This window comes from Dreissena polymorpha, chromosome 3, assembly GCF_020536995.1.
Source record: "Dreissena polymorpha isolate Duluth1 chromosome 3, UMN_Dpol_1.0, whole genome shotgun sequence".
NCBI lineage: Eukaryota > Metazoa > Mollusca > Bivalvia > Myida > Dreissenidae > Dreissena > Dreissena polymorpha.
Window position 1 is genome coordinate 107,795,412 of NC_068357.1, and position 14,021 is coordinate 107,809,432.

Here is a 14,021-nt window from a genome sequence, read left to right on the forward strand (position 1 = left end):
TAGATCGGGATGATCGTCGTAAAGTCGCAGCTCTGTGAGAACGTTGGGGGGGGGGGGGGTCACACTGACATGAACAACAAATATGCTATACATCTTACAACAAAGTTTGCAGTTGTTTATTTAATGATAATGGTAAGAGGTACTTACCGCCTGCGCTCCAAAAGTAGAACACTGAAAAAGAGGATTTTCTTCAATTGCTTCATACGTTAAGATATGTCTTATATGCGATTTAATTTGCCAATTGAAGTCTTTCCGAACAAAATCACCAGGGCAAGGCAATGTCTAAGACAGGTACATCAGTTAACATTTTTTGTAGAAAAGAACGTTACTATAGTACGAACCAAGTACTCAATCTATATAGCCCAAAACGTTTTTCCCAGCACGTTGAGCGTACTGAGTACCATCGTCCTGGGAAACTTTCATTAGCCATGCAACTTACTATTAAAATTACTATTTAAGCCTTGTTCCGAGAAAATTGGGCTTAATGCATGTGCTTAAAGTGCCATCCAAGATTAGCCTGTGCAGTTTGAACAGGCTAATCAGGGACGACACTTTCCGCCTAAACTTGATTTTCGGTAATGAGGGACTTCCTTGAAACTAAAAATACCATACAATCGGAAAGTGTCGTCCCTGATTAGCCTGTGCGGACTGCACATGCTAATCTGAGACGACCCTTGCAGCACATGCATTAAGCCCAGTTGTCTCAGAACGCGGCTCATTTATCTAAACGGGCCGGCTAGGTCAGTTGGTAGAGTGCTAGACTATAGATCCGAGGATCGCGCGTTGGATCCTTGGACCCGCTGCCTCACTTGTGACGAGGTGTGTCATGAAATCTTTTCTACGGTAACTCCCATCTTCAGACTCAAGTAGGGAATTCCTCAATTACTAGCATAAGCATGTGATTTAGTTCTGATGAAACAGCTATTCTAGGAAAAGTGAGAGTTAGTCAAACACCTTAAAAAAGCTAAGTAAAAATTAACCATTTATATATTTATAAGTTTATGTATCAGAATACTTCTTTACCATTCAAATTCATTCGAAACATCTTCTACAATGTAATCGCGCGTTCCAAATCGACTGAGTGGAATGTATTATTTTTAAAATGCCTTACCAAACAGCACTAGAGAAACCAGTAGGATTTTGGAAAGCATCTTCTGAAATAAAAGAGTGAGATACCGTGTACTATAAGTAAACGAAAACATATAACGGACCATGTTGAACTTCGTATATGTTCTTTATCAATTGCAATGATTGTGCATTTTTAAATTATTGCACATATACAAAACTACATTTAAAGAAAAGAACAACTGTTCAACAATTGTCAACACTTAAGAAAATTTGTCACGGATGGATTTCACCTAGGAAGTTTAAGAGAACATAGTCATCCCGTAAAAAGAATACAGTTACACAAATGTACAAGTACAACAATAAAAAGAACATTAGGGTGTCACCTGATTAAAATAAATGGTAACGATACCAGGGTACAGAATCAACGCGGGCTGGACAGAATGTTATCACACCGTTAAGAACTTTATTTTTGCAAATATCTTAAGTTATTGAAATCCATTTGCAGACATCTTTAGTGTATAAAAGACAGATTTTCTTGCAGTTTGTGCCGATGTTAAGGGATAAGAATAAATACTTGAATACGTCTGATATCGGTAACAGAATTTCACATTGCGTAAAGCATAAGCTAGTAGTACAAGTCAAATTTTAAACAAGAACATAGGCTTATTCAATACAGTAATTCTGATGTATTTAACATTGCCATAAGCAGCATAAAAATCTGTCTTGTATGCACTAGTTGAAAGTATTAAGAAAAAGTGTTTTAAAAAATAAATCGGAATGAAGCACCACTTACCGTCGTGTGTACTACCATTAAAGTTAAAAGGGGAACCTCGCAAAGTCACGTGATCCTGCACTATGATGGATACTAACCGTGTTTACGATTCGATTGTTCGTTATACACTGATTCCTCCTTATTACAAAGATATACGCTCTAACTTAACGGTAAATGTCCGAATTTGCTATATAACTGAACCACCGAACAGTACATTTCATTTTATATTATCGAGAACCGCTCCCGGTCATATTTTTACAGGAAGACTTTAGTGTCAATACAAATTCAGGAAGTGTCAATACACATTTAGCCATTACATAGGTGCTTATAATCAACGTACAGTTAACCGCTAGGTCAGTTTTGACTGTAAGTAAGTAAGTTAGTAAATTGTTTCTTATAGTAACATGTGCAATATAACAAAACATCATGTTAATATATATATAAATGTGTTTTGCATCCGACCCGATGAACCTATAAATCACAAAACAGAATATTTCAAATTATATACAATAGCTCCACATACACTGATACGTGAATAATATATTACGAATATGAATATGAAACAAAAATTGTAAAGGAATTTATGTCGATGATATACTCGTTCAGAACTATGCATAAGTAACGCTTTAATAATCAATTTAGCCAGTTTTCGTGGACATAAAGACATAAGTATATTCAGTTTATTAAAAAAAATATAAGGGATGCTAAGTTATGTTGTTATAATACTGCCAAAGAATGCCTTATAAGTTATAAGCACTGCCAGGTTTGATTTTTGTTAAAGGTTTGAATATGGAACGCCTTGACTGTCTTATAATACCAAAACTTGTGATATTACGTCAATCTGACTCTGCATGAATGCCTGTAACCATTATATATATGCATAATCACAATATATAAATACATAATTTGAATATATACAGATAAAACTTTAATATATAAAGATATAATTTTCTTATATATAGATAAAATGTAAAATTATACAGATATTAATGTATTATACACAGATAATCTTCCATTATATAAAGGTATTTCTTCTTTATATGAAGGCAAAATATCTTTATATGAATGCCTGAAACCATTATATATATGCATAATCACAATATATAAATACATAATTTGAATATATACAGATAAAGCATTAATATATAAAAATATAATAATCTTCCATTATATAAAGGCATTCCTTCTTTATATGAAGGCAAAAGATCTTTATATGAATGCCTGTAACCTTTATATATATGCATAATCACAATATATAAATACATAATTTGAATATACACAGATAAAGCATTAATATATAAAGATATAATAAACTTCCATAATATAAAGGCATTACTTCTTTATATAAAGGCAAAAGACCTTTATATAAACATAAATCGTAATTATATAAACACATATCGTCTTTTTATGCAGATAAAATTTGAAAAATACGTTAAAAATCATTAACGATAACATTTTATATACGAAGCTTTTATTACACACGGAAGACAATTTGTTCTGCATCATTTTACAACAATGGATATGGATTTGATACTTGAGCGACTTGGAGTGGAAGAAGGAGTGATACGGCGCTTCAGACAGGAGAAGATAACACCGGACATCATATCACTTATGTCACTGTACGACTTTAATTGCTTGGGTGTAAATGACAAAACAACTATCATGAAATTGCGTGTTGAATGTGTTTGTTACTGGAGTAATCCGTGGGCACATAATAATGATAGTACACGGTGTCGGAATATACGTTTTGAAATTTCAAGTATCATGATTGAAACATTGTTCGAAGCCGGATATTCAGTGAAGGACACTAGTATTGCACTTGGGGTTTCTGAAAGTACCTTATTCCGGAAGATGGGTCAATTTGGCTTGTCAAAGCTCGCATTTACAGAAATTGATGAAGAAGAACTAAACATTGTTGTTGCCACGACCATCACTGAATTTCCTAGGTGTGGAGAAGAAATGCTGCGAAAAGTTTTACTTCAAAAAGGAATTAAGGTACCATGATTTTACTATGCATAACTAGATCTTTTTATAATTGAAGGCGTATACGGTACATTGTTGATTGATTTAAGTAGACAGTCTATAAATAAACAGATACATTTGTCCGTGCAGATTCCAATAAAGTATTGTCAAACAATTGAAAACTAACTAAATTGTTAAGACTAGTTTTAGAGTACAGTTTGATTTGTGCCAAACAATCATACCTGAAACGGCTATCGCTTTAATCTATTAAAAATAAGAATTTTGTTAGATTTTTTTCATAGAAAATTCTATTGTTTATAAGGCACTTGGCTAAATGTAGAAGTAAATTAAAGCATATTCATTTTTGCATAAAACCAACATAAAGTATTATTTCTTATACAGGTTCAACGTTTCAGGCTTCGTCAGTGTCTGAAACACCTAGACGAAGATGGAATTCGTGCACGAAAAAGAAGGCGATTACGACGTCGCATTTACAACGTTTCAGCTCCAAATTGTTTATGGCACATTGACAGCAACCATAAATTAATTCGATGGCATTTTGTTATAATAGGCGGCATTGATGGTTTCAGTCGTTTAGTTACATATCTTAGATGCACGGACAACAACAAAGCGGAGACGGTTTTGCATTGCTTCAGAGATGGTGTTTCGAAATTTGGTGTTCCTGACCGGGTCAGATCAGATCAAGGCCGTGAAAATATGAAGGTTGCCGACTTCATGATAAATGCTCGCGGGACAGGACGTGGAAGTATGCTCACTGGTAAAAGTACACACAATCAACGTATTGAACGATTGTGGAGGGACGTGTATGACGGAGTCTTGAGTTATTTTTATGACTTATTTTACTTTTTAGAGGACAATGGCCGGCTTGACATTTTAAATGAAATAGACTTGTTTGCACTTCATTACGTATTTATTTCAAAGATAAATGAAAGGTTAAACACCTGGCAAGGTGCATGGAATCACCATCGAATACGAACAGTGAACTCAACACCAATGCGGCTTTACACGGCCGGTATGATGGACAACCCATCAGCACATGTTGATGATATTCTTCCAAACACTCGTACAGAATCTTCGTCTGATGAGGATATGGAGTCCCTGGACAACAGGCCAGTATTATCATCTCTTCAAATTAGTGTTGAAGAAAACCGGATGCGACGGCTCCACGAGCTATGTCCTCAAAACTGGAGGTCAAACAATCACGGCATAGACATCTTTTTGACAGCTAAACAGATATTAAGTGAATGACAACACAATTGATTGCTCGATTTTTACAAGCTGCTTTATGATTTCCAAGCGAAGTTTAAGGGGCCTGTTCATAGACGTTTAACCTTTGCAGAAAGTGTTTTCGTGACATCTATACCAACATACGTTTCAATTATCAAAGCAATTTATTTAGTCCCCGATATGTAAATTGACTTAATTAAATCTACTAAAACGCAAGTATTAATTTTTATAATATTGTGTACTTAATTATGGTTATTATAGTGTATTAAAATCTATACTTCAAGATACAAATGCACTTCCTTCATTTGCGCTATCAACGTAACATTTTCATTTTCAATATTAATTGAGAATGAGCAATTTTATGATGACGGATGTGCAAATTCAGCATACTCCGCCTGCACATTATTTTTATCACATGCTATACCTTGCTTCCCCATATTATACAGCCATTACGAATAGTTTTATAATAAACATGTGTAATATACCTTTAAGCGTTTTTATTGGCTAGTTTTCATTAAACTGACCACGTGATAATACGGAATATTACGCTAGTCAATTGTTTCAATTGTTCCGCCCCAGAGACATGCCTGTTCGTCCGTCGGAACTGACATTTACCCAGCACACGTCAATGTATGTGACCTACTTTTCGCCACTAATGTATACCTCAAGGTTGCACCATTTGATGACTAACAAGCATAACAAAAATAATCATATTTATGGTTTGTTACATTCATTTCCTCGTTTATGAACTACTGTAGGTCAAGAGGGTTGATGTGAATGAGGAAATACGGTGTTATTTTTGTCAACACCATTTCAATCATATAACGGAGTTCAGCTGCTTCTTAGTGCAACAAGCAAATTCGTTGAATTGATATCCCCCGCCAAATAAGAGCTTTGTCACAGAAAAAAGCTTTTTTCAAGATACAAAGGGCCATAACTCTGTTATTAACAGATGGTGTACAATGCCATTTGGCTTGCATCATCCTCTTATTTATATATATACTCATACCAAGTTTCAAAGAAATCCGTCAAAGCACTTCCAAGATATGGCTCTGAACACACAAGTGCCGGACGGACGGATGGATGGACGGACAACGCCAAAACAATATCCCTCCACCTTTGGCGGGGGATAACAACTATGGCAAGTTTCATGGCTCTGGCTCATGTGTTAATGGAGATAAAGCTCTAAGCTTATAGTAAAAAGCATTTTTTCAAGATACCAAGGGGCATTACTCCGTTATTAACAGATGGTGTACAATGCCATTTGGCGTGCATCATCCTCTTATCCATATATATACTCATACCAAGTTACAATGAAATCCACCAAAGCACTTCCAAGATATGGCTCCGGACACAAAAGTGCCTATAGTAAAAAGCATTTTTTCAAGATACAAAGGGCCATAACTCCGTTATTAACAGATGGTGTATAATGCCATTTGGCGTGCATCATCCTCTTATCCATATATATACTCATACCAAGTTTCAATGAAATCCAACAAAGCACTTCCAAGATATGGCTCTGGACACAAAAGTGCCGGACGGACAGCCGGAAGGAAGGATGGACGGACAACGCCAAAACAATATCCCTCCGCCTCTGGCGGGGGATAATAAGTTAATGTACTTATTACTCCTCAAAACAGTAAACATTACTAACATGTCGGTTGATAAAGTAACCATTCTGCTGTCATAAGTTAAATAGCTTATGATGGCAGGGATTTGAAATGAGCTTTGCTTGGAACAAGGTTGAGTACAAGAGTGTTAACAAGCCCGTCCACATAACCCAGTCAATTTGAGCTAATGACCTAGTTTATGACCCCCATGACCAAGTTTTACACTCAGCCGAGATATTGGGATATATGTTCCAGGAAAGTTCCATGGAGGCAAAAGTGTGTCATTGAGATCTAGAGTGGACAGAAGCTAATACGTTTACATACACGCTGGACATAATTAAGGCAACAACACAAGCGTTTCATGAGCATACTTTGCTCAGGTTATTTTATTTACTTTCAATTACAAATAAAACAAATTTTCTTAAATAAAACAAAACATACACGGAAAACAACTAAAATATAGGAATCAAAACAGTAATAAAGCACTTTCATTTAAAAATCTTTGGCTCCATTGTTAACAAAGTTATCTCCTATCTCTATATTTATTTGAAAAAATAAAACTAAATATAAAATTACTAAGAAATAATCCCCAATGATATTTACTGGCTCAAGAAAAGTTGCTGTATATAAATAATTTAGCAAAAAACCTACACTAATGCAATAAAAAATAAAGAAATATGATACATTATTTCAATAACTCTATTATGTATTTACAGTTGGTCAATTGAGATTATTTTGAATTTGTAAATAAAAGTTTCGTGCAGCTTATCATTTTGTTTTCATATCTAGTTACAAGAACATAACAATAACACATAGAACTACTTACATAGCATGTACTGTGTTCACATACAAACACACAGTATGAACATGAAGAAAACAGCATAATCAAACATACCTGCACAAACTATTCCCACTGTACATACAGGAATCGAGCAAGATTCAAGAAGAACAAGCAAATTCGTAGAATTGATATCCCCCGCAATATATATTTTGTTCAAGGATGGGTGCAAATCGGACGGATGACGTACTACTATACAAAGGGCCATTACTCCATTATTAACAGATGTTGTACAATGCCATTTGGCGTGCATCATCGTCTTATCCATATATATACTCATACCAAGTTTCAATGAAATCCACCAAAGCACTTCCAAGAGATGGCTCCGGACACAAAAGTGCCTATAGTAAAAAGCATTTTTTCAAGATACAAAGGGCTATAACTCCGTTATTAACAGATGTTGTGCAATGCCATTTGGCGTGCATCATCGTCTTATCCATATATATACTCATACCAAGTTTCAATGAAATCCGCCAAAGCACTTCCAAGATATGGCTCCGGACACAAAAGTGCCTATAGTAAAAAGCATTTTTTCAAGATACAAAGGGCTATAACTCCGTTATTAACAGATGGTGTACAATGCCATTTGGCGTGCATCATCGTCTTATCCATATATATACTCATACCAAGTTTTAACGAAATCCGCCAAAGCACTTCCAAGATATTGCTCCGGACACAAGTGTTCCGGACGGACGGATAGACAACGCCAAAACAATATACCTCCGCCTCTGGCGGGGGATAATTACATATCTCATGCTAGCTGTCTATAATTTCCTTGGGCATTTTCATTTTGCTTCTAAATGAAGTAACACAGACTAACCTCAAATAACTAAACATTTAGTTTAGCAGCTCGTGTGCATACTTTCACAAAGTTGTACAAAAGAAATATCACATGAAGTCATTCAAACGGACACGGGCAACATGTTATTGCTAGAACTATACCTTTAGCTCATTAATTACGTCTTTACCTGCACCATATGGTCTTGTCTCAAAAGATTGCCATTCATGCTAAGCAATTACAAGTACAAGTCGCTGTCACAGACCACAAAGGTTATGCTCCCTGAATGTGCTTTGTCTCTAATTTTGGCAATACACCTACAACAGTGGCTGAAAAATGGAACATGTGTAAGGCTCAGAGAACTTGCGCTTAACAACATGTAATAACATAGGAATCTTTAAAGGACAATAACTCAGACAAGAAGAACTAACTAATTCCCCTACATGCCACATTGACACAGAATATTTAACCCGTTGTTTTCACAAAGTAAGAGAAACTAATTTTATTTTATTTTAAAGAATAATTTATTATCATGCAAGTGTGACCTTGACCTTGGAGATATCGGTGTTGGTCTTTCACCTGACATACTGTTCAATGACGGTGAACAAATGCACTGAGTCATTCACAAATCTCACAAGGAATGACATAGTTATGGCCCAGACAAGGTCAGTTTATGGCCATATATGACCTTTGAACTGAAAATGTGACCTTGACCTTGGTGATATGGACAGAATTTTTTCGCATCACACACCGTGTAATGATGGTGAACAAACCTGCCAGATGATTTAAAAATCTCACAACAAATGACATAGTTATGGCCCAGAAAAACTCGTCTATGGGCATATTGACCTTCCAACTCAAAGTGTGTCCGTGAACTTAGAGATATTGACATACTTCTTTTGCATGATGCACCGTCCCATAATGGTGCACAAATTAACCAAGTCATTTTAAAATATTACGATTAATGACAAAGTTATGGTCCGGACAAAGTTTTGGGACAGACAGACAAAGTGATTCCTATATAGCCCCCCCCCCCCACCAATGGTAGTTGGGGTAAAACAGATGAGATTTTTAAAAGTTTTTCCTTTCGCTTGCCATGGCAACAAGAGCCAGAGTTATTCATGGAATGCTTTTGTTTGAAAAACTTTAAAAGAGCTTCATGCAAGGAACATTCTTGCCAAGTTTAATTAATATTGGACCAGCTGGTAAGGAGGAGATGTCGTTTAAGTAAATAGGTTGACACAAGATACAGGACGACCAACAAAGACAGGTCACAATAGCTCATAAGTAACAATTTGTGAAAAAAAACTTTTAAACAATGAAAAAGATATCACAAAAATATGACAAAAACATGGGGTTACATACCATTAGGAACAAAACCAAATTACACGTCATTTTTATGATTTTGATTTGGGGAAATGGTCAAAATGTTAAATATGAGGAAAAGTTACCACTGAGGAGATAATATGGTTTTTAAAAGTAAATTTGAAGGTAAACAGCATAGTTTTTCTTGGGTAAAAGGGTCAATATACTTTGCTGCTGCAAAAGAAGGAAACAAGCCCAGACAACACTTAAATGAACATCACATTTACAATGTAAACAAGCAAAATGTATTGCATGTAAATAAGACATAATTAACAACATGCTAATAAGCAAATTCAAAGAATTGATATACTTTACACATTGTGTACACTACAATACAGTAAAATTTGTAAATGTTCATGGAAAAAAGGCTTATTTTCATGCTCAACCAACAATGAACCTATCATTAAAAAAAACATTATTACAAAATTACATGAAGATTAGGCATCAAATTTGACCTCTAGTGTTCACATGGTTTTTCTTTTTTGACCTAGTGTTTGACATCTTAATGACCCAATTTCAAACCGAGTCCAGATATCATTGGGACTAATTATCTGACCAAGTTTCATTTAGATCGGACAAAAATGTAGACTCTAGCGTTCACATGGCATATATTGACGATGCACAAAAAAAAAGGACTATATGCACAAAAAACAAAGGACTATCACATAAGCTCTACATAGGGGCTATAGTGCTCAGGAGAGGTAATAATGTTATGGGGACAAATGTGCTGACCAAGTTTCAAGATTGCAAAAAAAGGTTGGCCTCTTGAGGGTTCACAAAGTAAATGTTGATTACACCAATATAACTCACATACTACATTCAAAACATTTTTTACTACATACATATACACAACTAGAGCTTTGTCACAGACGTGACATATACCCCAAAATGCTGCAGTGACATTGAATATTTTGCACGCTGTCTTCACAAAACAAGAGAAGCTAATTTATGGCGATTTGGAAGAATGATCATGCCATTGTCTTTTATGGCCATTTTGACCTTTGAACTCTTGAATTCTTTTGCATGACATGCCGTCCAATGACTGTGAACAAAATTAATGTAGGGAGTCATTTTCAAATCTTACAACGAATGACATAGTTATGGCATGGACAAGCTCATTTATGGCCTTTTTTGAATTTTGAACTCCAAGAGTGACCTTGACATCGGAGATATCGACTTAATTCTTTTGCATGACACACTGTCCACTTATGGTGAACAAATGTACCAAGTCATTTTAAAATCTAATGATAAATGATATGGTTATGAACTTATGGTCCAGACAAACTTTCAGTTTAAAACGCAGTTAGTGACCTGTGACCTAGTTTTTGACCCGGCATGACCCATATTCAAACTTGACCTTGACAACATCTAGATACAACTTCTGACCAAGTTTGGTGAAGATCAGATGAAATTTTTGGGACAGACAGACCGACCGACTTGACCTTTGAATTCAAAGTGTAACCTTGACCTTGGAGACATCGACGTCCTTCTATTGCATGACACACCGTCCTATGATGGTGAACAAATGTACCAAGTGATTTTGAAATCTAATGATAAATGACATGGTTATGGTCCGGACAAACTTTCGGTTTAAAACGCAGTAAGTGACCCGTGACCTAGTTTTTGACCTGGCATGACCCATATTCAAACTTGACCTAGACATCATCTAGATACAACTTGTGACCAAGTTTGGTGAAGATTGGATGAAATTTTGTGACAGCCCGACTGACCGACAGAGTGACTCCTATATAGCCTCTATTACCAATGGTAATGGGGGTATAATTATATGTGAATGTCATTTTTTATTCTAAACCAAAGAATGTGTTACAAAATGCTAGATCAAACAAATTGAACAGTTCCTCTTGCAGTGGTAGTGGATTACTTTCATCTGGCAATGATAAATTCATTCTGTTTATGCAGGTATTTGCAGTGGGCAGGAAATTAGCTCTTTCCATAAATTGAATGGAAGGCTGAAGAGCAAAGCTCAAGGCAGGTTCCTCCTCTGTACCAGTGGCAAACCTTAATATGCTCCCAAGATTTACAGCACCTCGTCGGGGGGGGGGGGGGGGATTTTGATGTGAAATAACTTTTTAGGAATGATTTATGAAATTTTAAATTTTCATAATAATACTTACCTTGAAAATTTAATGGAATAAGCTAACTTACTTAAAACATCCAACATGCTTTAACAGTATTTGAATGCTTGCTTTACAGAAATTATTCTATAATGTTTTGGGCAAAATTTTCGTTTAAAAGGTATGACATATAATGCATAAATATACTTTTGCACCAACAGACAGGGCAAAAACAATATGTTCCCCAGTATAGACTGGGGGAGGTTCAAGGTTTGATGAATCCGGAAGTCAACCAGTGAATAGTTTACACAGAAAATAATATGGCTGCCAAATAACATCACACACCAGTTTAAAATGCAGTTTAAGTATTGCCAGCAAATAAACACACCTTGCTGAACAATTAACAGGAGGGTATATATGGAGGCTTATAGTGGTACACAACTGAGACTATAAATAAAATGCACAAACAAGAGTAAAATAACAAAATAATCGTTAGAAGATCTGTGTAATATATATTACACAAGTAGTCATTTCGCTTGCAATTGGAGTGTTTAACTGCAATATAGCGATTGAAATACTAAGTACCAAATTATGCTCTCTGGTGATGACAATATCATTTAAGACAAGCATAGTTTGTACTAAAATATGCGTTGGACAAGACTACTTGGTTTCTAAAAGATGGACCTTTTTCAAATTAAACATAACCATTATGAACATTTGAACTCTTTAACTATGGTAATATACATGACCCTGCCTTTGTGAAGATGAACAAAATATGAACAAAATATCTTTTGACTGCTACTGTGCAATTGGGGGATAAATATAAACATTACCAAACACAAACAAGAGGATCAATTGACAATAGCCAGAGCTCCAGATAAGGATTTGTGAAATTAGTAACGGTACTGCCACTGACAGAAAGAAAATAAGTAACGCTTAAAATCAATTAGTACCTGTACTACCATATCCAAAAATACAGGTAGTACTGTACTACCCGTGTTCTTGGATATTGAAGGGTGCATAACTGACTTTACAGAAACATTTGCAGCAATTATAATTAATATATGTAGTTCTTAAACAGTTACTGTATTAGGTTTTCCATTCTGAATTATGATGCAAACCCAACTTCACATTAAAACTCATGACTAATACTATTTCTTCATTTTTCTTGACAAGAAAACACAAGCCAACTAGTAAGCTAAGTAAATGAACACTTATTTCACTGTCTCATCCGTTTCCCATCGTGTTTTCTAACGTTTTAAGCCATCGATGCAATCAAATCGTTTAATATCGGGGCGACAATGTCTTTTTCTGGGTTTACAGATTTAATGTCAGGATGGTTAGACGACACCGTATGTAGTCATTATTTGACAACAAAGTGTTGTTCTGAACCGCTTTCGGTTAAGCCGGCATTCCATTGCGCGCAGACATATTGTTTTTGACGGATTTACAAGTTACAGGAAATCACGCAACAGAATAGACAATAATATGTGAACCCAGTCTACAACTTTTCGGTAATTTAAATTAACGAAAAAAGCCGTTAGGTTAGAGACCAACAAATCACGCCGCGCTGACGCAGACGAATCGGTACGGCCAGATTTTGTTCGTAAATGCGTAAATGGATGTTAAAGTCGTAATTGTACGTCCAGTTTATAAAAATTAATGCGTAAATCTTCATGAAAAAAGGCGTTTTTACGGCTGTTCGGCCCTTATCTGGAGCTCTGAATAGCGTTTGACAATCTTTTCCTTTGAAAAGTGGAGCTATTTAGACACAATTTAAGACTTTAGTGTATACAAAAAGGATGCATACCACAATTGAATGTATAAACACTGAATGGAACTTACTTGCAGCTTCACGCATGTATTTGATGAACAACGTGTATGTGGAATTCTCTCTCTGTCTTCTGTTTGACCCTTCAGCACTAAACTGTGGGTTCAATAGGTGTGTCAACATCTTCACCGTTAAAGGATTCGACTGTTGAGGTGTGAACAGGTGAATAACAGCTGGCAGTTCTTGAACAAGCTGAAAACGAAGGTTCAACAAAATCTTGCTGTTCAAAAACTTAAACTCAAACTGCAATTTCTATTGCAACTATACAGGATTTTAATGGATATACACATTCCAAAAACAAGATAGCCATAATATCCCTTAATCGCTCACGATAGAGTGATTGTTTTAAAATATAAAATTAATGTGCTCATAAGAATGGATTTGACTTTGTTATATTAAGATACATGAAATTAACTACATTCAATTTGTAGACCCAGAATCTGATAATGTCAAGAGTTATATATTCTGGTCATA

At 35.4% G+C, this 14,021-nt stretch overlaps 2 protein-coding genes across 4 annotated transcripts in view; one reads left to right on the forward strand and one right to left on the reverse strand.

Moving 5' to 3' along the window:
* Positions 1-14,021, reverse strand: part of LOC127870915 (uncharacterized) — an 82,153-nt gene that overhangs the window by 55,059 nt on the left and 13,073 nt on the right. For 2 of the 3 annotated variants that reach the window (XM_052413487.1, XM_052413490.1), the window contains exons 5-7: positions 13,562-13,739; positions 1,112-1,154; positions 148-171 (exon numbers count right to left, since the gene is read on the reverse strand). In XM_052413487.1, the coding sequence (XP_052269447.1) occupies positions 148-171; positions 1,112-1,154; positions 13,562-13,739 (245 nt within the window). The remainder of the gene's footprint in view (positions 1-147; positions 172-1,111; positions 1,155-13,561; positions 13,740-14,021) is intronic. The other variant, XM_052413489.1, reaches the window with a different exon arrangement.
* LOC127870914 (WD repeat-containing protein 26-like) overlaps positions 1-14,021 on the forward strand; it is a 60,747-nt gene that overhangs the window by 5,504 nt on the left and 41,222 nt on the right. The gene's annotated exons all lie outside the window — the stretch shown is intronic.